The 26,335-nt window shown below is 42.5% G+C and overlaps 2 protein-coding genes across 2 annotated transcripts in view; one reads left to right on the top strand and one right to left on the bottom strand.

The window, feature by feature from the left end:
- Positions 1-26,335, bottom strand: part of LOC137434292 (trafficking kinesin-binding protein 1) — a 1,208,017-nt gene that overhangs the window by 714,315 nt on the left and 467,367 nt on the right. The gene's annotated exons all lie outside the window — the stretch shown is intronic.
- The window catches only part of LOC137433646 (sushi domain-containing protein 5-like), a 117,262-nt gene that overhangs the window by 16,903 nt on the left and 74,024 nt on the right, over positions 1-26,335 (top strand). The window contains exons 3-4 of the mRNA XM_068125931.2: positions 22,865-22,974; positions 23,255-23,443. Coding sequence (XP_067982032.2) covers positions 22,865-22,974; positions 23,255-23,443 — 299 coding nt within the window. The remainder of the gene's footprint in view (positions 1-22,864; positions 22,975-23,254; positions 23,444-26,335) is intronic.

Below are 26,335 nucleotides of genomic sequence, written 5' to 3'. Positions count from 1 at the left end.
TGTTAGCCTCAGAAAGGCAGATATAATTGGAGATGCTCCGGCCAAAACCTCCCTAGTAAGGGCAAGCAAGATATGATAACAAAATGAGTGGGAAGTAACAAAACAATTTTTTTGAGATATAAACTTCCGAAATCTGCCCCAAAAAAGAAGCTTTGTTGCATACAAAGCAAGGGTCATGAAAGAGCTTTAACACAGAACAGATCAGGACGAAACATAATAACACCAGATGGTATTCATAGAATAATTACCCTGCGCAGTCAACTTGGTGTGAGCCAACTCTTCTATTTTTGAACGTTTCTTTTTTTTGGATCCAATATGGCTGCCAGACAACGTGAGCGATGACATCATCAATTTATATTCTCTAATATAATTGTTGCATAGATCACACTCAATAAATTTCAAACTGATCAGACTAAGCGTTGTCCCTGTCGAATTATGACGTCGTAATTATGGCACCAATGATGTCATCGTTAACAACACCTATTCCCCATATGGAGTTATTTACAATGAGCCACGTTTCAATTTTTAAAATGCTGACACGGCACACACTTTACTTTACTGAAATGCATACACAAATGTTATATTTTCGTCAAAAATCGTCGGAATTTAGCCAAATCTGTTTTGGTTGTGTGTTAATATACCTCAGCGATTGACAAATCTGAAATCAGAATTTTATTTGAGGTCAAAATGACTCCGTGAGGTCGCTCCGTACTTTGCCTGCTCATGATGTGCAGTGAATGAATGATCGTTTTAAGGCCATTTTCCCTGTTAGAGCGGGGGTTAGTTAGCCTCTGCTCATGATGTGCAGTGCGATAATTAATTCAATGCCCACTCTAGAGGACTCTTCTTCTTCACGCAATAACAACTTCTAGCTTCCAGACCGTACATCCAATCATCTTGAAATTTTGAAAACATGTTACACTTCATTACCTCTACTATAATATAAAGTTTCACGTCGATCAATGAAGCGGTTCAAGAGTTATAATTTTAAAAATATTTTCGTTTAATTATTTATATCTGCCAAACCACGTGACATATCGCAAATTACAAAAGGTGATTTTAGTAGACTGATATGCTGAACACATCTGTGAAGTTTCCCATCGATAGGATCACAAATGAGGGAGGAGCTTGGTTTTAAAAGTTTATGCTTAAAAACGTCATAACTCCAAAACCATGCAACGCATGACGTCATTCTCGCTGACGTTTTTGTTCGTCATGGGTATGCGATTCTGCCTGCAAAGTTTGGCCTCGATCTGTTCAGTCGTTTAGGAGAAAATTGGATTTTAGTGGTTTTTCACTCAAAACAATATGGCGTCCGAACCACGTGACCTACGACGTCATTATAATTTTATTTCTGCATCAATTTATACCGAGATGCTAAAGAAATTTCATCCTGATCGGATAAAGTTTTTTACTTGTCGAATTATGACGTCATAACGGCGGCACCTATAACGTCATCATTCACATATGTCATTTGGCATCGAGAGTTCTTTGCAATGAGACCTGTCTCAATTATTTATGTGCAGCGGTTTTTGAGATATAGAGGTGAAAATGTTTTGGTTTTTCCAAGATGGCGCCCGTACCACGTGACCTGTTACGTCATAATATTCACTAAAATATTCGACAGGAGGATTCCCTCCTATGGTGAAAATTTCATGTCAATCGGACCAACAGTTGCTGAGAAAATGAGTTTTTAAAATGCAGACACGCACGCACGTACGTACGTACGTACGACGTACTACGGATGACGTACGGACGGACCCGAATGCTTCACCCTGCCATTCGCTTCGCGAGTGCAGGGTAACTAGAAAGAGCAATCAGAGATTGCAGACCCTTGCCAGGATGTGTTTTCAGTGTTTTTTAAGGCTTTTGTGGAAAAACAAATATGGCGGCCGAACCACGTGACCGATGACGTCATCAATTTTTTTTTCTCCTCCAATGTATCCCTAGACTTCCGACTTCCGGTCCCTCGAGCGACGAGGCTTGCTTCGATCTCTCCACGGCATCAAAGTTTGAGTGTTTTCCCGTTCGTGTCTTTGTCAAATTTCCGCTGAGTATTTTGTTGTGTATGTGTTATTGTGTGTTTATATTTGGTTTTGGTTTTGTAGTTGTTGCAAATTTGTGTGTAATTAGTCGGTTTTTTTTGTTCGCGCCTCGCCTGGTCTCTCCGGGCTCCCTCCCCCCCCCCCCCCCCCCCCCCCCCGTCAGTGTTTTGTGAATATGGGTTCTTTCCTTCATAGTATTTGCTTGTTTCTTTGATTTTCTTTTCTCCCCCCTACCTCTCACGAACATCTTACCCTTTGTCCAGCGTTTTGAAAACAGAACAAACAAATAAACAAACAAAAAAAATTCTATATTAATTCTTTCTCTCCTCCCGGACACGTGCTTGTTCGCTCTCCTCCTCGTCTCGACTTGTGCCCCGCCCCCTATATATCGTTTTCCTTCCACCTCTGCTCCTGCTTTCTCAAATCCACGTCCTCACTTAGAGACTTTTCCCAGATTGTTTTTCATGGTTTTGTTTAACTATTATTTAAATATGTTTAAACCGCAGCCGTGATGCTGACGCCGCCCTCCCCCCCCATCCCCCCAGAATTTCCATGTTGTAAACGTTTCCCAGTGTGTACCCTGGATTAGAATAGGTACACCGTATCCCTGCGTGTCGTAAGAGATGACTAAGAGGGTTGGCGTCAGGAAGGGCATCCGGCCATAAAAACATTGCCTCAAAAAGAGAACCATGACAATTACAACTACATGTGGGCAGGGTACAGCCCGAAGTGGAGATCGGTTTCTGAGGTTTGGGACATGGAATGTAGGGACAATGACAGGGAGATCAGGAGAAGTGGTGGAAGTATTTGTCAGAAGAAGAGTGGACATATGTTGTGTGCAAGAGACGAGATGGAAGGGAAGTGGTGTGAGAATGGTGAAGGGTAGGCAGGGACAGAAATACAAGTTTATGTGGCAAGGGTGCCTGGAGGGCGTGAATGGTGTTGGTGTCCTGTTTTCTGAAGAGTTTGTAGACAGTGTGGTGAGTGTGACTAGAGTGAGTGATAGGTTGATGATGGTTAAAATGATGATTGGAAAGCACTTGGTGAACATCATCTCGGGATATGCCCCGCAGATTGGTTGAAGCGATGAAGAGAAGGACAAGTTCTGGTGTGCGATAGAGAAGCTGATGGAAAACGTGAAAGATGAGGAAGTTGTTGTGGTAGGAGGAGACCTAAATGGACATGTGGGAAGGAGTATGGATGGTTTTGACGGAGTTCATGGGGGTTACGGATATGGTGTGAGAAATGGAGAAGGTGAAAGGATTTTGGAGTTTGCTGATGGAGCTGATTTGTTGATTTAGGCCATGGGGCATACCATTAAAATCCACTTTTTCGTGCAACAACGCAGGGGATTACTTAAAATTGCTATAGATGGGTTGGGGATGTGCTCCTGAACAAGAAACACCATGTCCCCAGACACCAGGGGTGCTCATTAATTTTTAACGCGCACTTGATGAAAATGCAAGTAAATATATATTCATCAACTATACGTTACTGCATTTTCTTTTATTTCTGGATAGTTTGAGGAGTAAAATGAAAAAAATTGATTGTGATATTGTTTCTAGACCTCCTTTTCACTAAAATACACCAATAAACATGATATTTTTGTATCTAGATAGTCATAGCGATAAGTTGAAAATGAATCCACAATCCGATACACAATCCTGCATTGAAGCCAAACCAGAAAATCCCAACATTGGCTACCATTATGATTGTTCACGTCGCTTTTGTGACATCAGTAAAGTGAACAGGCTGAAGGAGAAAAAGACCGAAACATCTACATCTCATGGTAAGTTAATATGATTATGTAGTAATTTTTTTAGTAAGCTTTAAGTTTAGCCAAAAGTTTCAATTGTTCTGCAAACATAGACATGATCATGATGATAGAATCTGATCGTGATGATAGAATTCACATTACATTGCCATATATCATGATCAAATAAATCATCATGCTTGATTCAAGCAAGTTAGTAACAAGTTCCGGAAGATTTGGAGTTGGCCTTAGAAGAGTAGTATCTTCAAATTCAATTGACAAATGTACAGCAGACTCAGCAAGTCATGCATGATGAAATGTACATTTTATGATTTTGTTTATCTATTTCAAGACTACAATTTATAATACAAATCGTACTATTGCAAGCATGCTCTTTTACTTTAGTAATAGTATCATGATATGTGGGGATATTGTGGTTTATGTCATCAGGCTCATGTCACACCTCATTACTGTTTTTAGGATCCACAAAGAATTAAGAAATAATTTTGTACATGTAGACTACACATTTTTACTAAATTGTACGGTAGGTACTTCTTACTGTCCTGTAAATGATGGTAATAAAAAGTATGTTTACCTTGTCGGAGAAGTTGTTAAAAAAACCATGATTTGATATTTGTTACTAAAAAAGACAGATGTTTGCAAAATTTTAAACTCTATAATTATAAACAATAAACACATGTTGAGTTTATTTTTATTTTGTATTTTTGTTTTGTTGTTTTTTTGCACGGTGGTCATGGTCATTAATATTTTTACTAGCAAAGCGTGTACAAATGTATAACAAGGGATGCACCAATAGATTCTTGGGGGGGGGGGGGGGGACATGGAAGTTGTTAAAGCCTACATGAGCACAGTCTGATTACATGAGAATCATAAAACTTCCATTTCTTCACTTGTCGTTATCTCACTGAATTTGAAACAATGAATTCACTGGTAGATAAATGTTGTATTTTCTTCTCATACAATTCACATTCAATCAGACTGACTCTTGTGGTACATGTATCTATAGAAAAATGTAATGTGCCATTGTGTTTGATAGATAAAGCATATGTATAAAACACTGTATAATACAGTGGCAACTCCGTAACACAAACTCTGTTAACACGAAATTCATGATAACACGGAAGTGTTTTTTTTTTTTCATTCCAAACTTATTTTCTACATTATAATATAACCTGATAATTCCTTTAAACATGAACTAAATCATAAGATCCAAACAACTTCATGTTAAAGAGTTGCCACTATATATTACCTTTAAAACACATTTTGTCAACTTGAAATAATACTACATGAGAAATCATATTTTATCTGAAATATATTTTATTGTAGGCATTAGCGGCAATAACATTTTCACTGAAAGTACGTTTTATTTCATACATTACAATTTACAAGGTACTTTTCGTTAATTGAATGACATTGCTCATATCAACCCAATACTGATAAACCACATCTTATCTGGGTGTTAATACTGTTATTTGACTTGTCTTTTTACAAACCATTCATGGACACTCTTTGGAAATAGAGTTATGGGAAAGAAATGTAAACTTAACTGTTAGAACTAAGTAAAACAAATGGAAGTTTCATTTCATAGATAAGTCGTAAATAATGAAATGTCAAATGCATCAAAAATATGATATCAAGTACAATCATATAGAAACGAAGCTTAAACGTGTGGGTTAATATCATAAGAATAAATTAAGAATAAATTAATTTTAAACATGTCAACCACACAACATCAATGACAATCAGTGAAAAAATCACTGATCATACAGGATCGAACCTGGGAACCTCCGCTTTACTAGTAAGATGCTCTAACCTGAAGTTGAAGTTGAACTGAAATATACGATCATATGGAGAAGAACGGATGATTTTAAATCAATACGCTTCTCAGATGAGAGGATGTTAGAGGAACGGGACTAGAACTGAAGACCTATTGATTTAAAATCATCCGTTCTTCTCCATCTGATCGTATAGCTCAGTTGGTTAGGGCGTCGCACTAGTAAAGCGCAGGTTCCCAGGTTCGAATCCTGGATGATCAGTGATTTTTTCACTGATTGTCATCTATGTGTGGTTGACATGTTTAAAATTAATTTATTCTTAAGTACAATCATTTTTTAAATGAAAGTCCTGTGTTCATGATTTCGACCTTATACCTGTGAATATAGTTAATAGTACAAATTTCTCAAACTTGAAAGCTGTAAATTGAACAATGATGTAAATTATAATGTAATGGATATCATAAACAAATTTGATTGTCTCAATTATTTATGTCTGTCTGCCTTATCCTGGCATGTATACATTATGTATTGAACATGGAAACGAAGCAAAAGTAACAGTACTCTTAAACACTGTTAATCATGCAAGCACTTTCCATGACATGCGTAATGTATACATGTTGTACTGTTTTAAATAAATAAGTTGAAAATGAATCTTCTAAAAAGTAAAAGGAGTCAGCCGTCAACTGCCACTCATTGCCATTCTTCAAATCAAAGAAGATGAACTGATCATAGAAGGTAGAAGTGAGCAGTTAATTTTAAAAAAGTAAAATAAAAATGATTTATTTGCGGCACAACATGTGTTTCAGCTGCGGCGGACCATATTTTCAGATTGGATTCATTTTCAACTTATCGCTATGACTATCTAGATACAAAAATATCATGTTTATTGGTGTATTTTAGTGAAAAGGAGGTCTAGAAACAATATCACAATCAATTTTTTTCATTTTACTCCTCAAACTATCCAGAAATAAAAGAAAATGCAGTAACGTATAGTTGATGAATATATATTTACTTGCATTTTCATCAAGTGCACGTTAAAAATTAATGAGCACCCCTGGTGTCTGGGGACATGGTGTTTCTTGTTCAGGAGCACATCCCCAACCCATCTATAGCAATTTTAAGTAATCCCCTGCGTTGTTGCACGAAATTGTCAAATTGAGCACATTTTAGCCCTATGCCCCATGGCCTAATTTGTAATACTCAGTTCCAGAAAGAGCTTGTTACTTGTTACATACACGTAAGTAATAAGCTTGTTACATACACGTCAGGTGGGTCGACGACAACCGTTGACTACCTGATGGTGCGTAGGAGAGATAGGGGACACCTCCGGGACACAAAGGTGATACCGGGGGAGGAGGCTGTTTCACAGCACCAATTGGTTGTCTGCGACATAAGGGTGAAAGGTGCGAGGAGAGCTCGGCGGGTGAAGTACCAACCGAGAATGAAGGTGTGGGGGTTGAAAGAGGTGACAGTAAGGGAGGCATTAAAAGAGAGGCTGAGTAGGGTCGAGGATGATGTGGTTGAGCTTGAAAGTGGTTGGATGTCAATGAAAGCGAGTCTGTTGGGAGCCGTTAGTGAGGTATGTGGATGGACCAAAGGACCACCGAGGCACTCGGAAACATGGTGGTGGGATGATGAAGTTGGAAAGAGGATTGACGAGAAGAGGAAGAAGTTCAAGGAGTGGCAGAAGGCGAAGGGTACGGGAGCAGAAACAGCAGAGCATGAAAGTTATAAGGCAGCCAGTAAGGCTTCAAAGAAAGAGGTAGCAAAGGCGCAGGAGGCATGTAGGAAAATGTTCGGAGAACACTTGGATTCGGAAGAGGGTCAGAAAGCAGTATTCAGGATTGCAAAGCAGATAGCGAAAGAGAGGTGTGATGTGATGGGGGTGAGTTGCTTGAAGGATGAAGTGGGACAAATCGTTGTCGACCCAGATGGAAGTAAAGGAAGATGGAAAAGATATATGGAAATGCTGTTGAATACAGAGAATGAATGGGATGGCAACATAGAGAGTAACCCAGTTTTAGGACCGGCAGAGAAGATAACTGAGAAGGAAGTTGAGGAAGCGATAAAAGCAATGTAGGGTAGAAAAGCGGGAGGGCTGACGGGAGTTGTGGGAGATATGTTGAAGGCAGCAGGAAGTTGGGGTGTGAAGAGAATGACAGAGATCTGTAATCTGGTGGTGAAAGAAGGCCGCATTCCAGTGGATTGGGAACTGAGTACCCTCGTCCCTCTATACAAGGGGAAAGGTGACCCTCTGGAGTGTGGCTCGTACCGAGCGATAAAGTTATTGGAGCATGGAATGAAGGTATTGGAAAGGGTGTTGGAGAGGAGGATAAGGAAGAAAGTGAAGATCGACGAAATGCAGTTTGGATTTATGCCAGGAAGAGGAACGACAGACGCGCTTTTCATTGTGAGGCAGTTGCAGGAGAAGTACATGGAGAAGAGGAAGAAGTTGTTTCTTGGGTTTATTGATCTGGAGAAAGCATTCGATAGGGTTCCACGCAAAGTATTGACATGGGCATTGAGGAAGTTAGGAGTGGAGGAATGGTTGATGAGAGTCGTGATGGCAATGTACAAAAGAGCGCGCACAGCTGTAAGGACGAAGGACGGGGACAGTGGTGAGTTTGAGGTGAAGGTGGGAGTGCATCAGGGGTCGGTACTAAGTCCACTACTATTTGTAGCTGTGATGGAGGTGCTGGCTCAGAACGTAAAGGAGGGTTTACCGTGGGAGTTGTTGTATGCAGTGTTGATTGCGGAAAGTATGGATGGACTGAAGGAAAAGTTGAACAAGTGGAAGGAATGTATGGAGACAAAAGGTCTGAAGGTGAATATCGGAAAGATGAAGGTGATGGCAAGTGGTAAAGCATGTGGTGAGGTGGAAAGAACTGGGAAGTGGCCCTGTGCTGTGTGCAGGAAGGGTGTCAGAGTGAACTCCATTCAATGTACAATGTGCGCTGAGTGGGTTCATCAAAAATGTAGTGGTCTGAGAGGGTCATTAACCAGTGTGGCAGCTACATTCAAATGTAAGCTGTGCACAGAGGGAGCTGCAGATGGAGGAAATGTTGAGTTGGATCTTGGAGACGGCGTGAAGCTGGAAGGTGTGAAAACATTTTGCTACCTCGGAGACATGCTGAATGGAGAAGGTGGATCAGACTAGGTAACGGTTGCTCAAGTGAGATGTGCATGGAAGAAGTTTCGGTAACTGAGTGGCATGCTGATGATGAGGGGAGTGTCATTGAAGCTGAAGGGAAAGGTGTATGCTGCATGTGTGAGAAGTGTTATGATTTATGGGAGCGAGACATGGGTAATGAACGTAGAGCAGCAACGAAGGTTGGAAAGGGTGGAAATGCGAATGGTTCGGCGGATGTGTGGAGTATCGTTGAGAGAGAGGAAGACAAATGATGAATTGCGAAAGATGATGGGAATAGAGCCTGTGATTGATGATGTGATAAGGAACAGGTTGAGATGGTTTGGTCATGTGTTGAGGAAGGATGAAAGTGACTGGTTGAGAAGAGTGATGGAAATGAATGTAGAAGGAAGTCGAGGACGGGGAAGACCGAGAAAGACTTGGCTAAAGATGGTGGAAGAAGAAATGCGGGCAAGGGGGTTAACAAGGAGAGATGCAGAAAATAGGGCAAAATGGAGAAGATTGTCATGGGGACCGCAAGGCTAACCCCCGCTCTAGTAGGGAAAATGGCCTTTAAAATGCATGTTGTTGTTGTTGTTGTAATGTATCCCTAGAAGGCCTAGGCCCTAGATGATGCTCAATACATTTCGTCTTGATCGGATAAAGTTTTTGTACTTGTGGAATTATGACATCATAATGGAGGTACCTATGACATCATCATTAACATATTTTATTCCACATGGAGAGTTCTTTACAATGAGCCATGTCTCAATATTTTCTATGCAGCGCTTTCGGAGATAGATGTGCAAAGTTTTTCGGTTTTTCCAAAATGGCGCCCATATCACGTGACCTATGATGTCATAATTATCATAAAAAAATTATACACGTAGATTTGCACCTACGGTGAAAATTTCTTGTCAATCGGACCAACAGTTGCAGAGAAAGTCATATTTATTCTGTGCGGACAAACAAACAAACAAACAGACAGACAGACAAATGGACTCAAATGCAATCAATACCCACTCCTCTGGCGAGGGTAATGAACAGAAAAAGGAGCAGGGCCGAGAGAGTAAATAGACGGAGACGGATGACAAGGGATGCAGGTAACGCTGAGGGGTATGAGAGAACACAAGTGGTGGACAATATGGATACAGAAGCAAAATTTGGGCATATGGGGTGGTTTACCTGGCGTATAAAAGGTCATGGTTTTGGATGGGGGATGATTTGAGATGGTGGTGAACAGCTGTGTTGAATATATGGAGGGAAGACTGTGATTGAAGTGTGTGTGTAAGTTGTTTCCACAGGCAGGAAAAAAGAGGAATGAATGAGTGAAAGTGAGCAGTGGTTCTGGGTTTTGGCAGTTTCAACAGAAGGGGTTACTGGAGGACTGCATGAGTCCTCCAGACACCTGGGACAAACAAAGCAAGGAGAGGGTAGAGGGTGCAATACCAAAAAGGGGATGAAAGAATACAGAGAGACCACATCATTTCAGCGATGGCAAAGTGATATGCCCATAGTCAGTTTCATCACGGGAAGTTATCATGACCCTGAAAGCCTTGGTTTCCATGGCATCAAGCTAAGCGAGGTGTGAGGCAGGGGAGCCAGCCCAGAGAGGAGAGCAGTACTCATTTAGGCTTTGGATGAAAATCTTGGAGGTGGACAGGGACACAAGTGTGCCAAGGAAGGACTTTGCATGATGGAGGATGCCCATCAGCTGGCGTAGAAGGCCAATTTTGAAATGTGACTTGCCCAAGACAGATCATTCTGAGAGTGCGACCCAATAGTTTGAGTGACTGAAATTCTTTGGGAAGGTTGTTGAGAAAATAGATGGCAGAGTTTGCGGTACAAACTTTTTGGAGAGAGAGAGAGAGAGAGATAGTGAGTGTGTGGGATTTCTCATATTGAAAGACATATTCCAAGTGGTTGACTAGTTTGTGCTTTTGTCAAGGTCTGAAGATAGGGATGAGGCTGTTGCCTGTCTGTCAGAAGGATGACGGATGTCTGGCAGAGGGTGGAGTCATCAGCAAAGAGAAAAAGAGGATTTTCCAGAGTCAAAGAGATCAGTGATGAAGATTAGGAATCGGTCAGGCCTAAAGCACTGCCTTGGGGCACTCCAGCCTTGACAGGGTGAGGTGAAGAAAGGGTTTCACTTAGAGCCACTCTTTGGCAACGAGAGTAGAGGACGTCCGTAATACAAGAGTGGAGTTGGCCTTGGATCTCATATGCAGACAGTTTGGAGAGTAAGGTGGGATCTAGACTGTATCAAAAGCATGAGATATGGTCAGAGAGATGTTTCTGATCTCATGTCTGACATTGAGGGCCTCCATCCATTGTTGGGTGAGTGGAAGCAGCATGTCCAAGGTGGAGTGATTTGGTCTGAAACCAATTTGGTGATCTGAGATGAGGCCATTGGAGAAAATGAATTATTTTATGTTGACTGAAATGATGGATTTGATGACCTTGCTGATAACCTCAGAGGTAAGCCATTTGGTCTGTAGTTGAGGGGATCTGTTTTTGCACCTTTTATGTAATGCAGTGATGTTGGCTGATTTTCTAGCAGATGGAAGATGACCTAGCATAAACGACAGGTTGAAAAGGGCAGAGAGAAAGAAAGTACAAGAGCAGCAGAGCAGATTTTTAGGACTTGTGAGTTGATCCCCTCCGGTCCAGTTGCAGCTTCAGAGTCGAGGGTTGCCAGAAACTTCTCCACCTTCTTAGGTACAAAAGACACAGTATCCAGGAGCAGTTGGGTATGACTGGAAAGAGTGGTTACACTTGGGGACACAATATTTGGAAGCAAACACAGATTTGAGGCATTCGGCCATCTTGCGAGTGGAGGAGCCATTTGAAGTGAGTGAAGGGGTGGAGGTGAAGCATACACCACAAAGTGACTTGAGAAGGCACCACAAGGTTTTAGAGGAGGGAGACGAGTTTGAAAGTTCAATCCTGAGGTTGGACAGATGTTTTCTGGCTCTTGTGAAAGTAGACACACAGTTGTTGCGGGCTTTGTGGAATTATCTGACTCCCCTCTAATGGCACTAATATAGTTACATACACAACAGAGGGAAATGAACCAGGTGAAAGCTTGAATGACCACTGCTTGAGCTCATATCCACTCTGACATCACGCTTGGTCTGCACATTATCCTGTACAGCATGAGGAATTGCAAACTGAAGTTCTAAATTAAGGGCCACGATCCGGCACGTCATCAGGATACAGAGTGCAGGACACAAAATCCTCACCGCTCTACCCCCTTCCTCAGCCCCCCTCCAGAACTTCCACTGCACAAAGAGCAGGGCCAGAGCCAAGAGGGTAGAATGACAAAGAAGGCAGGAAGTCACACTCTGTGCACATACTGGCTAATATTGGCATTCGGGTCTGTCAAACCCCCCCCTCCCCACAAACGTGTGGCTGGACTATTCATTAGCTGTGTCGCTATGCAATGGCAGCACTGGCTAAAGCAGTGGTTCTTAACCTTTTTAAAGGTGCCGAACCCTAACGAAACCCACCGAACACTCGCGGAACCCCTCAATTTTGACAAAAAAATGAAGAAGAATTGCATCTTAATGCGTTTTCTGCTCTTCTTTTCGGGAGGCGATCTGGGAAATGCGTGGTTTTGTTTTGGCAAGGGCCACCCTCAAATCATTTTCGCATGCAAGCCTGCTCCTTTTCTTTGTTTTAATGTCCACCAGTTTCGAAAATGCATGCTCGCAGAGATACGTTGTAACGAACGGCGTGAGAATCTCAAGGGCAATTTCAGCGATGTGAGGATACCCTTCAATTTGGCAGCACCAAAACGTTGAGAGCGTTATTGTGCCAAAGAGTTGTTGTTGAGTCTGGCTCTGCTAAAGTTAGATGAGGTCGTCGAGGTATTGGTCATTGACATCTGCCGTTGCAACGTCGAAAGTAAACGGCTGCCGCACCCATGCTGGGTATTGCTCTTGGTCGGGGAAGTAGCCGTCAAATGACTTTCCCAACTCATCCAAGTGCGTGGCAATCGCTTGCTTCAGCTCCCTCGGCACAGCAGTGCATCCAACTTCAGACTCATCTTCGATCCGGCTCATGCACTCATCCAGTAGCGAAAAGTTCACGAAGTTGTCGTTCTCTGTTCGCCGCCTCCACAACGGTAACTTCTTTCGGAAAGCGCTCAGCTTTTCTTCAGATTCGATGATATTCACTCCACCGCCCTGCATCTGGCAATTGAGATGATTGACTGCGTCGAAGATGTCAGCCAAGTACGCCAAGGAGAGGATGAACTCTGACTCTTGGAAGTGCGTTGCATGGCAATGCTGGTGTTCTCGCAAAAACCGAGCTAATTCTACACGCACGGCAAAAACACGGCTCACTACCTTCCATCATGATAACCATCAAACGTTAGAGTGGTAGAGAAGGACTTCGAAATCAGAGCCGATTTCATTGCACAGCTCTTTGAAGATGTGATGATTCAGAGCATGGCTTTGCACGTAATTCACAGTTTCAACGACGATTTTCAGAACATTGGCCAGTTTTGGAGGCAGCGTTTTTGATGCCAGCGCGTGTCTGTGCAGGACGCAGTGTGTGACGATGATGTGTGGTGCATCGGCCGTCACCAGCGCTCCAAAACCTGAGTTGCATCCTAGCATGGCTGGAGCTCTGTCTGAGCAAACTGCAGACACCATGTTCCACGAGAGGCCGTTGCTTCTGAAGAAGTCGTCCACAAGCTTCTTCACGTCAGCTGCCTTCGTAGTTGTTGTGAGAGGCTTTCAGAACAAAAAGTCTTCCTTGATCTTGTCTCCTTTGACATAACGCACAAATAAGATGAGCTGGCTCAAATTCGAAACATCGGTGGTCTCGTCGAGTTGAAGGCTGAATTTCGTCGGGCTCGCGACTAAATCTGCAACTACCTGGGCGAGGATGTCGTCGCTCATGTCGTCGATTCTGCATCTGATGGTGTCATTTGAGAGTGGAACGAGAGACAACTTGTTTCAGCAGCTTTTCCCAGCATGATGTTGGCCATCTTCAACGTGGCCGGTTTTATGAGTGTCTGGCCAACGGTGTGCGGTTTGCCCTGCTTTGCGATCAGGTACGCAACTTCATACGACGCAGTGAGGATCAGTTTGTCAATTGGAACGAAGCCGAGAGTGGGCAAGGTAGCACTTGCGTCGAATCGGACTCTCTTCAATTTGAGTTCATCCAGCGTTGCGTCTTTGTACTGCCCCTCGCCGTGCAGTTTTTTGAAGTGTTCCCATAGTTTTGCTGGTGCTAGGCTAGAGTTGCTCAACTTGACAATGCAAAGCATGCATTGAGGACGCTGACTTCCGCCCCGTTCCGTCAAACACGTGAACCCGTACTGCACGTAATTCTCCGACCACTTCCTTTTTTTGCTCGACATACTGCAAAAAAAAAAAAAAAAAAAAGTAACAAACTGAACTTAATTGAGTTCGGGCAAATAATTATATGACAAAAATTTAAAAAGGAACATGCTTAAATATAATCAGTACCCCTCTGAAAACAGAAATTTTAACGAAGAAAACATAGCTTATAGTTATGATGACGGGATTTATTTATCTACTCAACTCTATGTCACCTCAAATCCCATTATAATATTACATAGAAAACTGCGAATTGTTAGTTTTGATTGGCGACCAAAGGAGTTATATCACCTCCACCTAATTTTCTGAGTAATTCAATCATATTTTATAATCACCATCCACTTTTGACTTTAATATAACTCTGAACCCGCCCTGCATATCCACAAACATTTCCAACTTATTTTTCAATTAATCAGTAACTCCAAAGTAAGGCACGACCAATGACGCACGGCACACGGCAAGCTAATCGAGGCTATTCACTGGAATTTCCGAACACCTGCAAAGTCCAAAATCCATCAAGTAAGTAAGCAAGTAAGCAAGTAAGCACCATCAACAGAATAAGTAGCAAGTTGCTCATTGATTCAACTTACTACAGTCAGTGTGAAACAACTTATCTTAAACACAGACCAGAGAAACCATGAATGGGATGGGAATACAATTACAAATAACATTTCCATTCGTTCGTAACATACATATTACATAGCAAAATAATAATAATATTAATAATAAGCGTAATTACACATAGATTCAAAATTGATACAAAACTAAAAACAAACAAAAAAACAAATTGCAATGCGTTTCGGAGGACCTCCGCCGAACCCCTGAGACTGGCTCACTGAACCCCTGGGGTTCGGTCGAACCCAGGTTAAGAACCACGGGGCTAAAGTGTTCCACCCAAGACCTGATGCTTCGTTGGAGTCCTCCTTGCAAACAGTTTGTGGGGAAACCCCAAAGTCATGCACGCAGCTCGTTCATTTGCCCATTGGTGTTTACCTCAAATGCTCCACCTGGCCTCGCCTGTATACAGGAGGTGTACATAACCCTATACTGCTCTATGATGGACGCTCACTTCCTCATCAGTGCACATGTTACATACGACTTACCTCTGTCTTGTCTCCAGTACAGGTGCAAAATTAACGTACTCGAGCACATTGACCATACTATTCTTAACACATTCTAGCTTTGGTAAACCCACCTCCTTTCCAAGTAACAATACATTATACATCTCACTGACATTATCACGCAGAGAGTCTAGTGTTCTGCTGCACCATTAAGTAATAATGATATTTTTCTGAGGATTTTGATCTGGGGAGTGGGGGTCGGAGGGGCGTAGGGGTGCAGCACCATAAGTGTGAAGTGATAATTGGAGGCCGCAATCCCCTGAGAATTTTTTTTATTATGTTTGAATAATTTATTTTCAATGAAAGTATTTTTAGATCCAGGACAATTTTGCATACATGATATGTAGACTGTTGCGAGCTTTTTGTTGATTCTGTTGCAGTTCTTGATTGGCTTTCTGGTGAGCAGACGCGTTTGGTGGTTGTGTTGGATTCTTCCTGAGCTCGAATTTGGAATATAGATTATGTTCTATTTTTCTCAAATGTTAATAAAATCTGTATTCCATTTAAAAAAAAAGAACTTGGAAAATGGAATAAGCATTCCCACAGCTTTGCTTAACAACACGCTTCACTTACCAACATGGATGATCAATGTCACAAAATTAGCATCAATTATTACTCATGAGGTTATGCTAATGCAAAAATAATTGTCATGAATATTCTAATTTCCATCACTTACAATGAGTTTCAGCTTCGAACATAAATCACCAGAATGTTCCCAATTTTTACACTTCTTTGGCAAAAGGGTTTGTTTGATGCTTTTCGCAACAGCAGCCGTTATTTTTTACAAGACCTATTTTGAACTCCATGTCGACCTTGGTTGGCTTTGAACATTCTCAATGATAAACGTGTGAAGTCCTCAAGGGGTGTTGCAGAGGTATAAAACTTACCTTTGGGCTGTCTGGCTTGATTCCAACCCAACTAGAAAACTCTGGGATTGGTTCTTCACGGACACGGGACTGCATCACGATGTGTGCCACCCATTAGATGAATGTTAAGCTGGGTGTCTTCTCGTAATTAACCGTGCCATCCTCCCTGACCCGGAACGGAACACGATATTGCTGAGCTCCGGTCTTTTCCCCAAACCCTTTCGGATATACCGTGGCAGGGTCTTTACTTCAACATAACGAGACAACCAATATTGCACATCGTAATCGGAAACGCTCTCATTGTAGAGGCGGACCGTCATGACCCTCTCATGGTCTTAGAGGGCCTCGACCTCCCAGTCAGCCAGAAACTCAGTTGACCGAGAGGCAGTCCACCTCACCCAGAACTCGGCAAGTACCCCCAGCAGACTGGAAAGACACATCAAATACATTAGCCAAGGAGATAAGGCAGTAAAAATCTTCAGCCTTGAACTTCAGCATGCCCAACACACCGTCCGTCCAAATACCTCATTCGGCAGAACGGGTCCATCCTTCATGAACTTAAAACGGACACAGTTATGGTGCCTTCCCGACACTAGGAATGGTGGGGGGAGATGGGGGGGGGAGGGGGGGGGGGGGTGGGAGGGAGGGAAGAAAGGGCGGGAGCGTGGTGGTAGCTGAGAAGCTAATATATAATGCCGCAGATCGCTGCCATGATCGCTCTTAAAACAAATTAAAAATAACCTGATGTACAGTACATACATGAAGCAAAAACATGCGTACAGCTTATGTGCATATATATATTGTCGCGATCCCGCCTGGTAAATGTTCCCAGCACGGAATACGGACGTGAATGTCCGGGCTTCAAGTAATCCACGGAGTGGACAAAAGAGACGTAATCAACACAATTGTGTTTTAATCGGCCTTCTAGGGGTAAGGCACGATGCTTTATTGGCTCGATCACAAAAACCATGAAAGGTAACAAATGGAATAGGCTGCACAAGCCTGCAGGAACGGTCGGCCACAGACGCTCCAACAAGACGCAGGTAAGATCCTCGCGGCTCCAATCGACGAGCTCCGGGACTCGAAGGATACCAGGATGGAATACCACACAAGGCCGCCAGGAACGGTCGGCCAGGAGCTCCAACACGAAGCAGGCAATATAGGACTCACAGTTCCAATCTACGATCTCCGGGAATCACTCGTTCTCTTCCGGAATCACTCACTCGTACAATCCATAACTATAAACGATCAGCACAACTCGCTGTCGTGAGGCGTAACGAAAGTTCCCTCGCCTCGAGGCCTCGAACCTCCGAGCTGCGTCCGTATCATGAGATGGCGGCCGCGCTCTCTGACCCTCCACCAATCACGTCCCGACTCGCCTCCCAATCGCGTGAGGCTCCAAGGAGGTTACGTCAGTGGTGGGCGGGGCACTCATTTGGGTGAGAACAAAGGTGGTTTCACCGGGGGGTTTCTCACAATATATATATATGTACATACAGTGCATTCAGAAAGTATTCAGACCCCTTCACGTTTTCACATTTTGTTATGTTGCAGCGTAATGCGGAAATCGTTTAAATTCATTTTTTCCCTCATCAATCTACACTCAATACCCCATAATGACAAAGAGAAAACGGGATTTTAGAAAGTTTTGCAAATTTATTAAAAAGAAAAAACTGAAATATCACATCGACATAAGTATTCACACCCTTTGCTATGACACTTGAAATTTAGCTCAGGTGCCTCCCATTTCTCTTGATCATCTTTGAGATGTTTCTACACCTTGATTGGAGTCCACCTGTGGTAAATACAATTGATTGGACATGATTTGGAAAGGCATACACACCTGTCTATATAAGGTCTCACAGCTGACAATGCATATCAGAGCAAAAACCAAGCCATGAGGTCGAAGGAACTGCCTGCAGAGCTCAGAGACAGGATTGTGTCGAGGCACAGATCTGGGGAAGCCTACAAAAAATTTCTGCTGCATTGAGGTTCCCAAGAGCACAGTGGCCTCCATAATTCTTAAATGGAAGAAGTTTGGAACAACCAGAACGCTTCCTAGAGCTGGCCGCCCGGCCAAACTGAGCAATCGGGGGAGAAGGGCCTTGGTAAGAGAGGTGACCAAGAACTCGATGGTCACTCTGGCTGAGCTGCAGAGATCCTGTGTGGAGATGGGAGAAACTTCCAGAAGGACAACCATCACTGCAACACTCCACTGATCTGGGCTTTATGGCAGAGTGGTTCGACGGAAGCCTCTCCTCAGTGAAAGACACATGAAAGCCCGCTTGGAGTTTGCAAAAAAGCACTTAAAGGACTCTCAGACTGTGAGAAACAAGATTCTGTGGGCTTTCCAAATTGAGCTGGGATAGGGGCCAATGGGCCCTTAATCCTGCTCGGAGCCTCGGCCGTTTGCTGACATGTCTAGGAGGAAATCTGGATTCCAATTTTACACGTGTGATTGAAAAAAAAAGAAAATACTATTTCACCATCTTCCGAAAATATCACCCCTATTCCTCCCCATCTTTGGATCTCAGCTTGGCATTGAAAACCTTTCTGACATCCACCCCCTATTTTGCCCCATATTGATGTCTTGAAATTTTAACATCTTAGCATCTTTACAATAATTAATTAATTAATTAATTAATTAATTGTAAAACCCAACGGTCTCTCTGGGAATTGAACTCAAAAAGAGAGCCGATCAATATTTGGTTGTTTTGTCGTTTATCAGAGTGTTTCATTCTCTTTATAAGAGTTAATCAGAGTATTTATCCATCAAGAATGTTAGTAAATGTTGGGATTTGTTTCTTGATTTAATATCTTTGTTGAGCAGAGCTGAAATGATAAACATCTCTCTCCGTTCTGGTCTGAGCTCCTCCTGAGCCACATATCATTTTGACATTGTAATAAACTGTTTTTCCATTGATTATTTGAAAACCATCCCAACCATGTGGAAAGAACTGGGAAGTGGCCCTGTGCTGTGTGTAGGAAGGGTGTCGGAGTGAACTCCATTCAATGTACAATGTGCGCTGAGTGGGTTCATCAAAAATGTAGTGGTCTGAGAGGGTCATTAACCAGTGTGGCAGCTACATTCAAATGTAAGGTGTGCACAGAGGGAGCTGCAGATGGAGGAAATGTTGAGTTGGATCTTGGAGACGGCGTGAAGCTGGAAGGTGTGAAAGCATTTTGCTACCTCAGAGACATGCTGAATGGAGAAGGTGGATCAGACTCGGCAACGGTTGCTCGAGTGAGATGTGCATGGAAGAATTTTCGGGAACTGAGTGGCGTGCTGATGATGAGGGGAGTGTCGTTGAAGCTGAAGGGAAAGGTGGATGCTGCATGTGTGAGAAGTGTTATGATTTATGGGAGCGAGACATGGGTAATGAACGTAGAGCAGCAACGAAGGTTGGAAAGGGTGTAAATGCTAATGGTTCGACGGATGTGCGGAGTATCGTTGAGAGAGAGGAAGACAAATGATGAATTGCGAAAGATGATGGGAATAGAGCCTGTGATTGATGCTGTGAAGAGGAACAGGTTGAGATGGTTTGGTCATGTGTTGAGGAAGGATGAAAGTGACTGGTTGAAAAGAGTGATGGAAATGAATGTAGAAGGAAGTAGAGGACGGGGAAGACCGAGAAAGACTTGGCTAAAGATGGTGGAAGAAGAAATGCGGGCAAGGGGGTTAACAAGGAGAGATGCAGAAAATAGGGAAAAATGGAGAAGATTGTCATGGGGACCGCAAGGCTAACACCCGCTCTTGCAGGGAAAATGGTCTTTAAAATGCATGTTGTTGTTGTTGTATTTGAAAACCATCAAAGTTTTCTGTCCATTCAAGGATATTTATATTTTTACATCCTTCAATTCATTTGTATTAAAATTTATTTGCTTATTTGCTTCAGCTACTTTTGTTTTGGTTATTTCTTCAATAAGGTTTATTTGATATTTTTCACATTCGTCATGTTTTCAATTTAAATACCAAGGCTGTGATTTTCTCCATTTCCTGGTCTGGTTATTGCTTGGTTCAATCAATCAAATACCAATAAAAAAGGAGTTGGTCGACCTTTAAAATTCCCCCAACCCAATTAATCTTTTTTCTTAGCAATTGTATATATCTAAACTCTGAAATATCTCCACACATATTCATAGCTACAGCCACAGAGGCTCTATTTATTATAGTAGTTTATTATTATGTGATGATGGAGTGATGATTGATGTACAACAACAGCTTCTATATTTTGTTTGTAAGTTTTCAATTGTGTTGGGGTTCTCTGAGTGGTTGTGTAGCCTTGGAGAGGGTTTCTCAAAGTCCTTCCTTGCACGGATTTTTGTTAAATCCAGGGTGATGCAGAAATGGGTGTTTTCTGCCCTGGCAAATCTTTATACTATTAATGTCAAACAGGTTCAGTGAAAGCTTCATTTTGATATTAGACTTTGCTGGGGCTACAACTTCTGCAGCTATCAATTATTTTCTTGCTGCAGTGGCACTGCCGCTCTGAATTGGTTTTTATTAACTCTAGCCTTTTCTCGTATTCTCTGGATCTCAGTAAGATATTTCATTTGTTGCAAGTCAGTGGTACCAGCAGTAAAGCAATGGATAATGACCTTGGCTGTAAGAATAATCTATGAGTTAACTTGCATACTTTCCATGGAAATGAAAATATACTCAATGAAGATGGTAACTGTATTATTTAATTACCCTGCATGAAGCGAAAAACGGGGTTAAGTGATCGGTTGCATGCGTACATATGTATTATTACGTTTGTGGGGGGTAGACGAAAGAATACCATAGGAAAGATAGCATTGTATAACTAGTAGCATGGACCGTGTGATGCATAGAAGAAATATCGATGTAATAAGTAGGGAGACTGTAACTTAAGGTTGTTTAAATGTAAGGATTAAATGTGAAGGATAATTTTCCCCAGTGCATGCCTTCCCTCTGCAATCTTTCCCCTCACGTTTTTGCAGCCACGGCCGGCCATGCACCTCCGTTAAATCACAATTACCGCCGAAAGAAGCCAAGGAAGAGCCGGACGGACTAAGCCCCACCCCAATGGACCAAATAGGTGAAAGCCCTGCCCATGGGAGGCGGAGAATCATGGGAGGCAGTCAGAAAGGCCATCAGGCCATGCACTGAAGGACGTGATTGGACCGTGGGACATGGGCGGGGCGAACTGGGAGGGAAACGAGCCGATTGGCTCTACAGAGGAAGAGGAGGAGTCGGTCTCTCTCTGCCCGGAGAAGAAGGCTGCACCATCTTTTTTGTGTTGTGTGCTGAGGTCGTTTTTGGTGCGTGTTTTGGAGAGCAAGGGGCTCTTTGCTGCGGTGGCGGCTATTGAAGGAGGTTTTGGAGACTGCTGGGATCGTGGTGGACTGAAGGCGGTGCCGTTCTTGGGAGGTATGGAGAGAGAGCGAAAGAGGGCCGTCTTCACAGCTCGCGGCTCTGTGCACTCTCGCCGTCGTCGGCCGACGACATTTTGGGGCGCTCTGGCGCGGAGGCATTGGACATGACCATTGTCCCCACTGTTACAAAAAGACCCTTTGGAGACAGTTACGTGTATTCACAAAAAGGGAACATTTTATTTTCATTTTATTTTTCCCTGTGTGTTTTTGTGACTGAGTGGAGGGTTCCTCAAAATAAAATTTTAGTTTTATTTCAACCTTTATTTCCGTTCGTGATATATGTTCATATCATGAAACTATTTGATTGTTGAATTTACTGTGGTGTTTGCATGTTTTGTGGGTTCGGTAATAAACCTGTGTTTTTTTCATTCAGGTAAATGACTCGCATCCTTATGATCTCGCGTGCATGATAACCGCCATATTTGGGTGCCGCCTCCGGAGTTAAAGCTGGTTCATTTGTCCGTCATCAGGCAGTCTTAATCGCCGGTGATGCGACAGTATGTATTTCGTACATACGTGTCTACATTTGTAAAATCCATTTTCTAGGCAAGCGTTGGTCCGATTGACATGAAATATTGCGCCATATGATCGCCTCCTCCTATATCACTTTTAGTGGCAATTATGACGTCATAGGTCAGGTGGTACGGACGCCATCTTGGAAAAATATTGCGTCTCTATATCTCCGAAACTGCACCATGGAAAAATTGAAACATGGCTCAATGTCAAGTACTCCCCATGGGGAATAAGACATGTTAATGATGATGTCATCAGTGCCTTCATTATGACATCATAATTCGACAAGTGCAACACTTATTCCGATCAGTATGAATTTTTTTCTCTGCAACTGTTGGTCCGATGGACACTAAATTTTCACGATAGGAGCACCTCCTCCTGTATAATTATTTTAATGATAATTATGATGTCATAGGACATGTGTTACAGGCGCCATCTTGGAAAAACCGAAAAACATTGCACGTCTATATCTCCGAAACCGCTCCATGGGAAAAAAATTGAAACAGCTCATTGTAAAGAACTCCGCATGGGGAATAAGTGTTGTTAACAATGACGTCATTCGTGCCTTAATTATGCCGTCATAATTCGACAAGTACCACACTTAGTCCAATAAGTTTGAAATTATTTGAGCATGATCTACGCAACAATTATATTGGAGAATGTAAATTTATGATGTAATTGGTCATGTGGTCTGGCAGCCATATTGGATCAAAGAAACAAATCCTTAAAAAAACAGAAGAGTTGGCTTGCACCAAGTTGACTGCACGGGGTAAGTATTCTATGAATACCATATAGTTTGTAAAGGCAGCCTAGGATCCATTGCTCAAGATGACATTTGGCCTTTTAGCATAAACAGTCTCCAACTCAATTAGTATGAGCTGTCACTCTCTAACAGGGTTTCCAACTGCATGAATACGAGTGGGGTGTACCATCCAGATCCAATCTACAGCTATGGCCAACCATCTTTAAATGCCATCCACCAGGCTTTCTGCTCAAATCCTCCAGGTGAGATTCCTTCTTTAAAACAGAAAACTCAGGTACATTCCATTGAGTACTCATTTGCTCTTCAAATTAACTTTCCTCTTATTATTTCCTTGCATATCTCTCTTCTTTCATCCCATATCGTCTTGCACTAGCTAAAAACTTGAGTGACCACACATTACCGCCAGGTGATGTTGCAAACATATGGAGACTCGCTCCATAGCATCTATGCAATTCAAATTAATCCAGACCATTGATAGTAAAGGTATTATGGACAAAATTTAACTTGGATGTTTTACTGCAGACAAACCATGTGGTGAACCACCGGCTCTCCCCAACACTCTACTCCACACACAATCCAGCCCTAGTGGAAATTACATTGCGCACTTTATCTGCGTTCCTGGATTTTCCCTGTCCAGAGGGAGTCATTCATTCAGCCTGAATTGTGACACATGTGGAGAATGGCTTGGATTCGTACAGCCCTGTCTACTCGGTGAGTGTGCTCACAAACGAGTGTTTGGTAAAAAATCAAGTGATGATAAATATGTACGGATATGTGACATTAGATGAATGCGGTTAGGATTATCCATTTTAGTAGAAAAAGGACAACCAGCCAACAAAAGAAACTTAGCTCTACACTAATTTGCAGCAACTAAGAAAAAGCAGAAGCAGTTGGGCGACACTTCATTCGTGGTCCATGAACATTCCCAAACCCTTGTCCACAAACAAGGGGATTATATCAGCTTAAGGAAGTTTGTGGAGCACAAAGGAACCATCACACTGAACCCTGAGGCTACTTATGCTCTTTCTTTGTTGTTTCAAAATTGGTAAGCTCGTTCCATTTGTTGGTTGTCTGTGCTTTTTCGATGAATATATACAGTATATCTATATATTCTTATTCTATTATATATTCTTCTATCTATTCCATCGATCCATATATCTATCTATCTATATCTGTCTTATCTGATCTAATCTGCTTATCTTGCTGTATATTAGATTAGACGGATTTCTGAGAAACGTGAATGCTAGGTGCATTTTTGGGTAAAAGTTGGGAACCTCACTTTTTAACATAATTAGGATATGCGGAATTCGATTAACCCGGTTCCCAAGCCGAATTTTGAGTGTTTGACCTTCTAATTAGCATAAACAAAATGGCCGCCAAATTGCCATTTTTGGACAATTTCTTTGAACAAGCATTTATATATCATGTATAATTGTATATACATGCAGCTCTTTTACTTTAACTTTACAATTTTTACCCCAAAATGCACCTAGAAGCTTTTACCTGGCCTTTTTTCATAAATCCGTCTCGTCTATATTATGGGTGGCGACATATTGAAAGTGACATTCAAACTGATATTGAAATTGGACACTATAAAATGGGAAATGGTTTTAATAAAACTGTTTCATACAACCATTTATTCTAAAATTAAGTATACATGGCCATGAAGCACAAGCATTCAGGAATGTCACACATGTTGTTTTGCCAAACTACATTCAGGAATGTCACACATGTTGTTTTGCCAAACTACATGAAATTCATACAAGGGGTCTGATCATTATTCTGTTGCTGACAGGCACACATTGATGTGCACCTCAACTCTGAATAGCGACATTTGCAGCGTCGAGTCTTGCATTGCTTCTGGCATGCACAACAAATCATCTCGAGGCAAATTTCTGGGATTGGACTCAGTGACATCAGAATAAGCTCCAGTCCTGAATCACCACGTTTCCATCCCATTTCCACAGGTGCAGGAAGGTCAGGTATGGCACAATGAGCATTTCTCCATACCATAGCTTGATGATGTATTCGCATCAAATGGAAATGAAGAGCATCACTTGTCGGTGACATTGCTTATGGTTTACCAGTCTTGGAGAACAACATATGTCGTGCTGAATCAACAGAGGAACCCTCAAAATTCTCAAAATTCAAAACTCAAAATTCGGCTTGGGAACCGGGTTAATCGAATTCAGCATACCCTAATTATGTTAAAAAGTGAGGTTCCCAACTTTTACCCAAAAATGCACCGAGAAGCTTAGACATGGCCTTTTTCTATAAATCCGTCTAGTCTATATAAACACATAGGGAGTCTTTGTTTGTTACAGGTAATCTCTGCTATTGCTGCGATTAGGGAGTTTTCCTTGACAAGGCGTAGTTCATGGTTCGGTACATGTTTTAGCCAATTGAATGAAGAAAGAAAACTCACCGGAAATTGTTTTTCACGACGTTCTTCGTCCACAATTCCCATCACACCCCAAGATGCCGAACATCATGTACCGTACATGCGTGCGGAATTGCCAACATGCAAGTGTGGATATCGGAAAGAAGTTCAGACAGAGTAGCGGAATAGATGTACGGCTCTAATTTGGCATCAAGTGTGTTCATTCCTCCAGGGTGGTTTTGCACTTTGACCTTTCCACACCCCAACCATCCTCACACCCAAACTCAGGTTCACCTGGGTGAACAGGTATCTCCCCCCTCTTCCACTACCCCTATGTCCTCTTCCTCTGCCTACACTTACATTTTCCCAGGCATAGAACGGGTACCACTAACGCACCATTGATGACCACTACTGATGCACCACTGTGATTGTTGAGGCCATATTGTATTTGGAACTGCCATCTGCCACATGGACACATTGTGTTTTGCGCTCTCCAATCACAATTCAGGAGCATCATCGTTGTTGTTAAGCAGTCGGGAGATGTACAAATGGGATAACTGAAGCGCTCCAAAATTGGACCAACGCCGTGATGATGTCATCACGATGATGTCATGAATGCAATCCCAGAAGGGCCTCGAAGCAGTACAGGAATGTCAAACGCAAAAGCTGTCACCAAGCAGATGAAAAGCTACCGACTGGTTTCACCCTTTTTCGGGCTCGTCAGGGCGACACAGCTTGTTCAATCCACTTTGTGATTTTAACCCTTTTGGCTTATTAACTGGTTAATTATGTACCAATATCACAGTCCACAAAGTCCTTCCTTCACATAATTGAACTCTTATCCAGATAAAAGGCCTTCTTCCACATCTCGATGGAGTACCGCTCTCCCCTTTGTGCTGGCTCCCCTGCGTCACACCTTGCTCAGTTTGACGCAGTAGAAACCAAGCCTTTCGAGATCATTGGAATATCCTGTAATGAATCGGAGTCGATGGATCGATCACGTGCCCCTCACAGACAGGTCAGTGGTCTCCATGTCTTCTACCACCTCATTTATGCTCTTGCACCCTCTGCTCTTTTCGTGCTTTGTCCCCATGGCCCAGGTTCATGCAGGGCGCACACACGATCCACCATCAACTCCCTTCTGGTGAAGCTTCCAAAATCCAGGATCACTGCTCATCCTCCACTCATTCATTTATCTCATTTTCCACCTGTGGAAGCAACTT

This window comes from Myxine glutinosa, chromosome 10, assembly GCF_964187855.1.
Source record: "Myxine glutinosa chromosome 10, kmMyxGlut1.1, whole genome shotgun sequence".
NCBI classification, from domain to species: domain Eukaryota; kingdom Metazoa; phylum Chordata; class Myxini; order Myxiniformes; family Myxinidae; genus Myxine; species Myxine glutinosa.
This window is presented reverse-complemented; position numbering and strand designations above follow the sequence as displayed.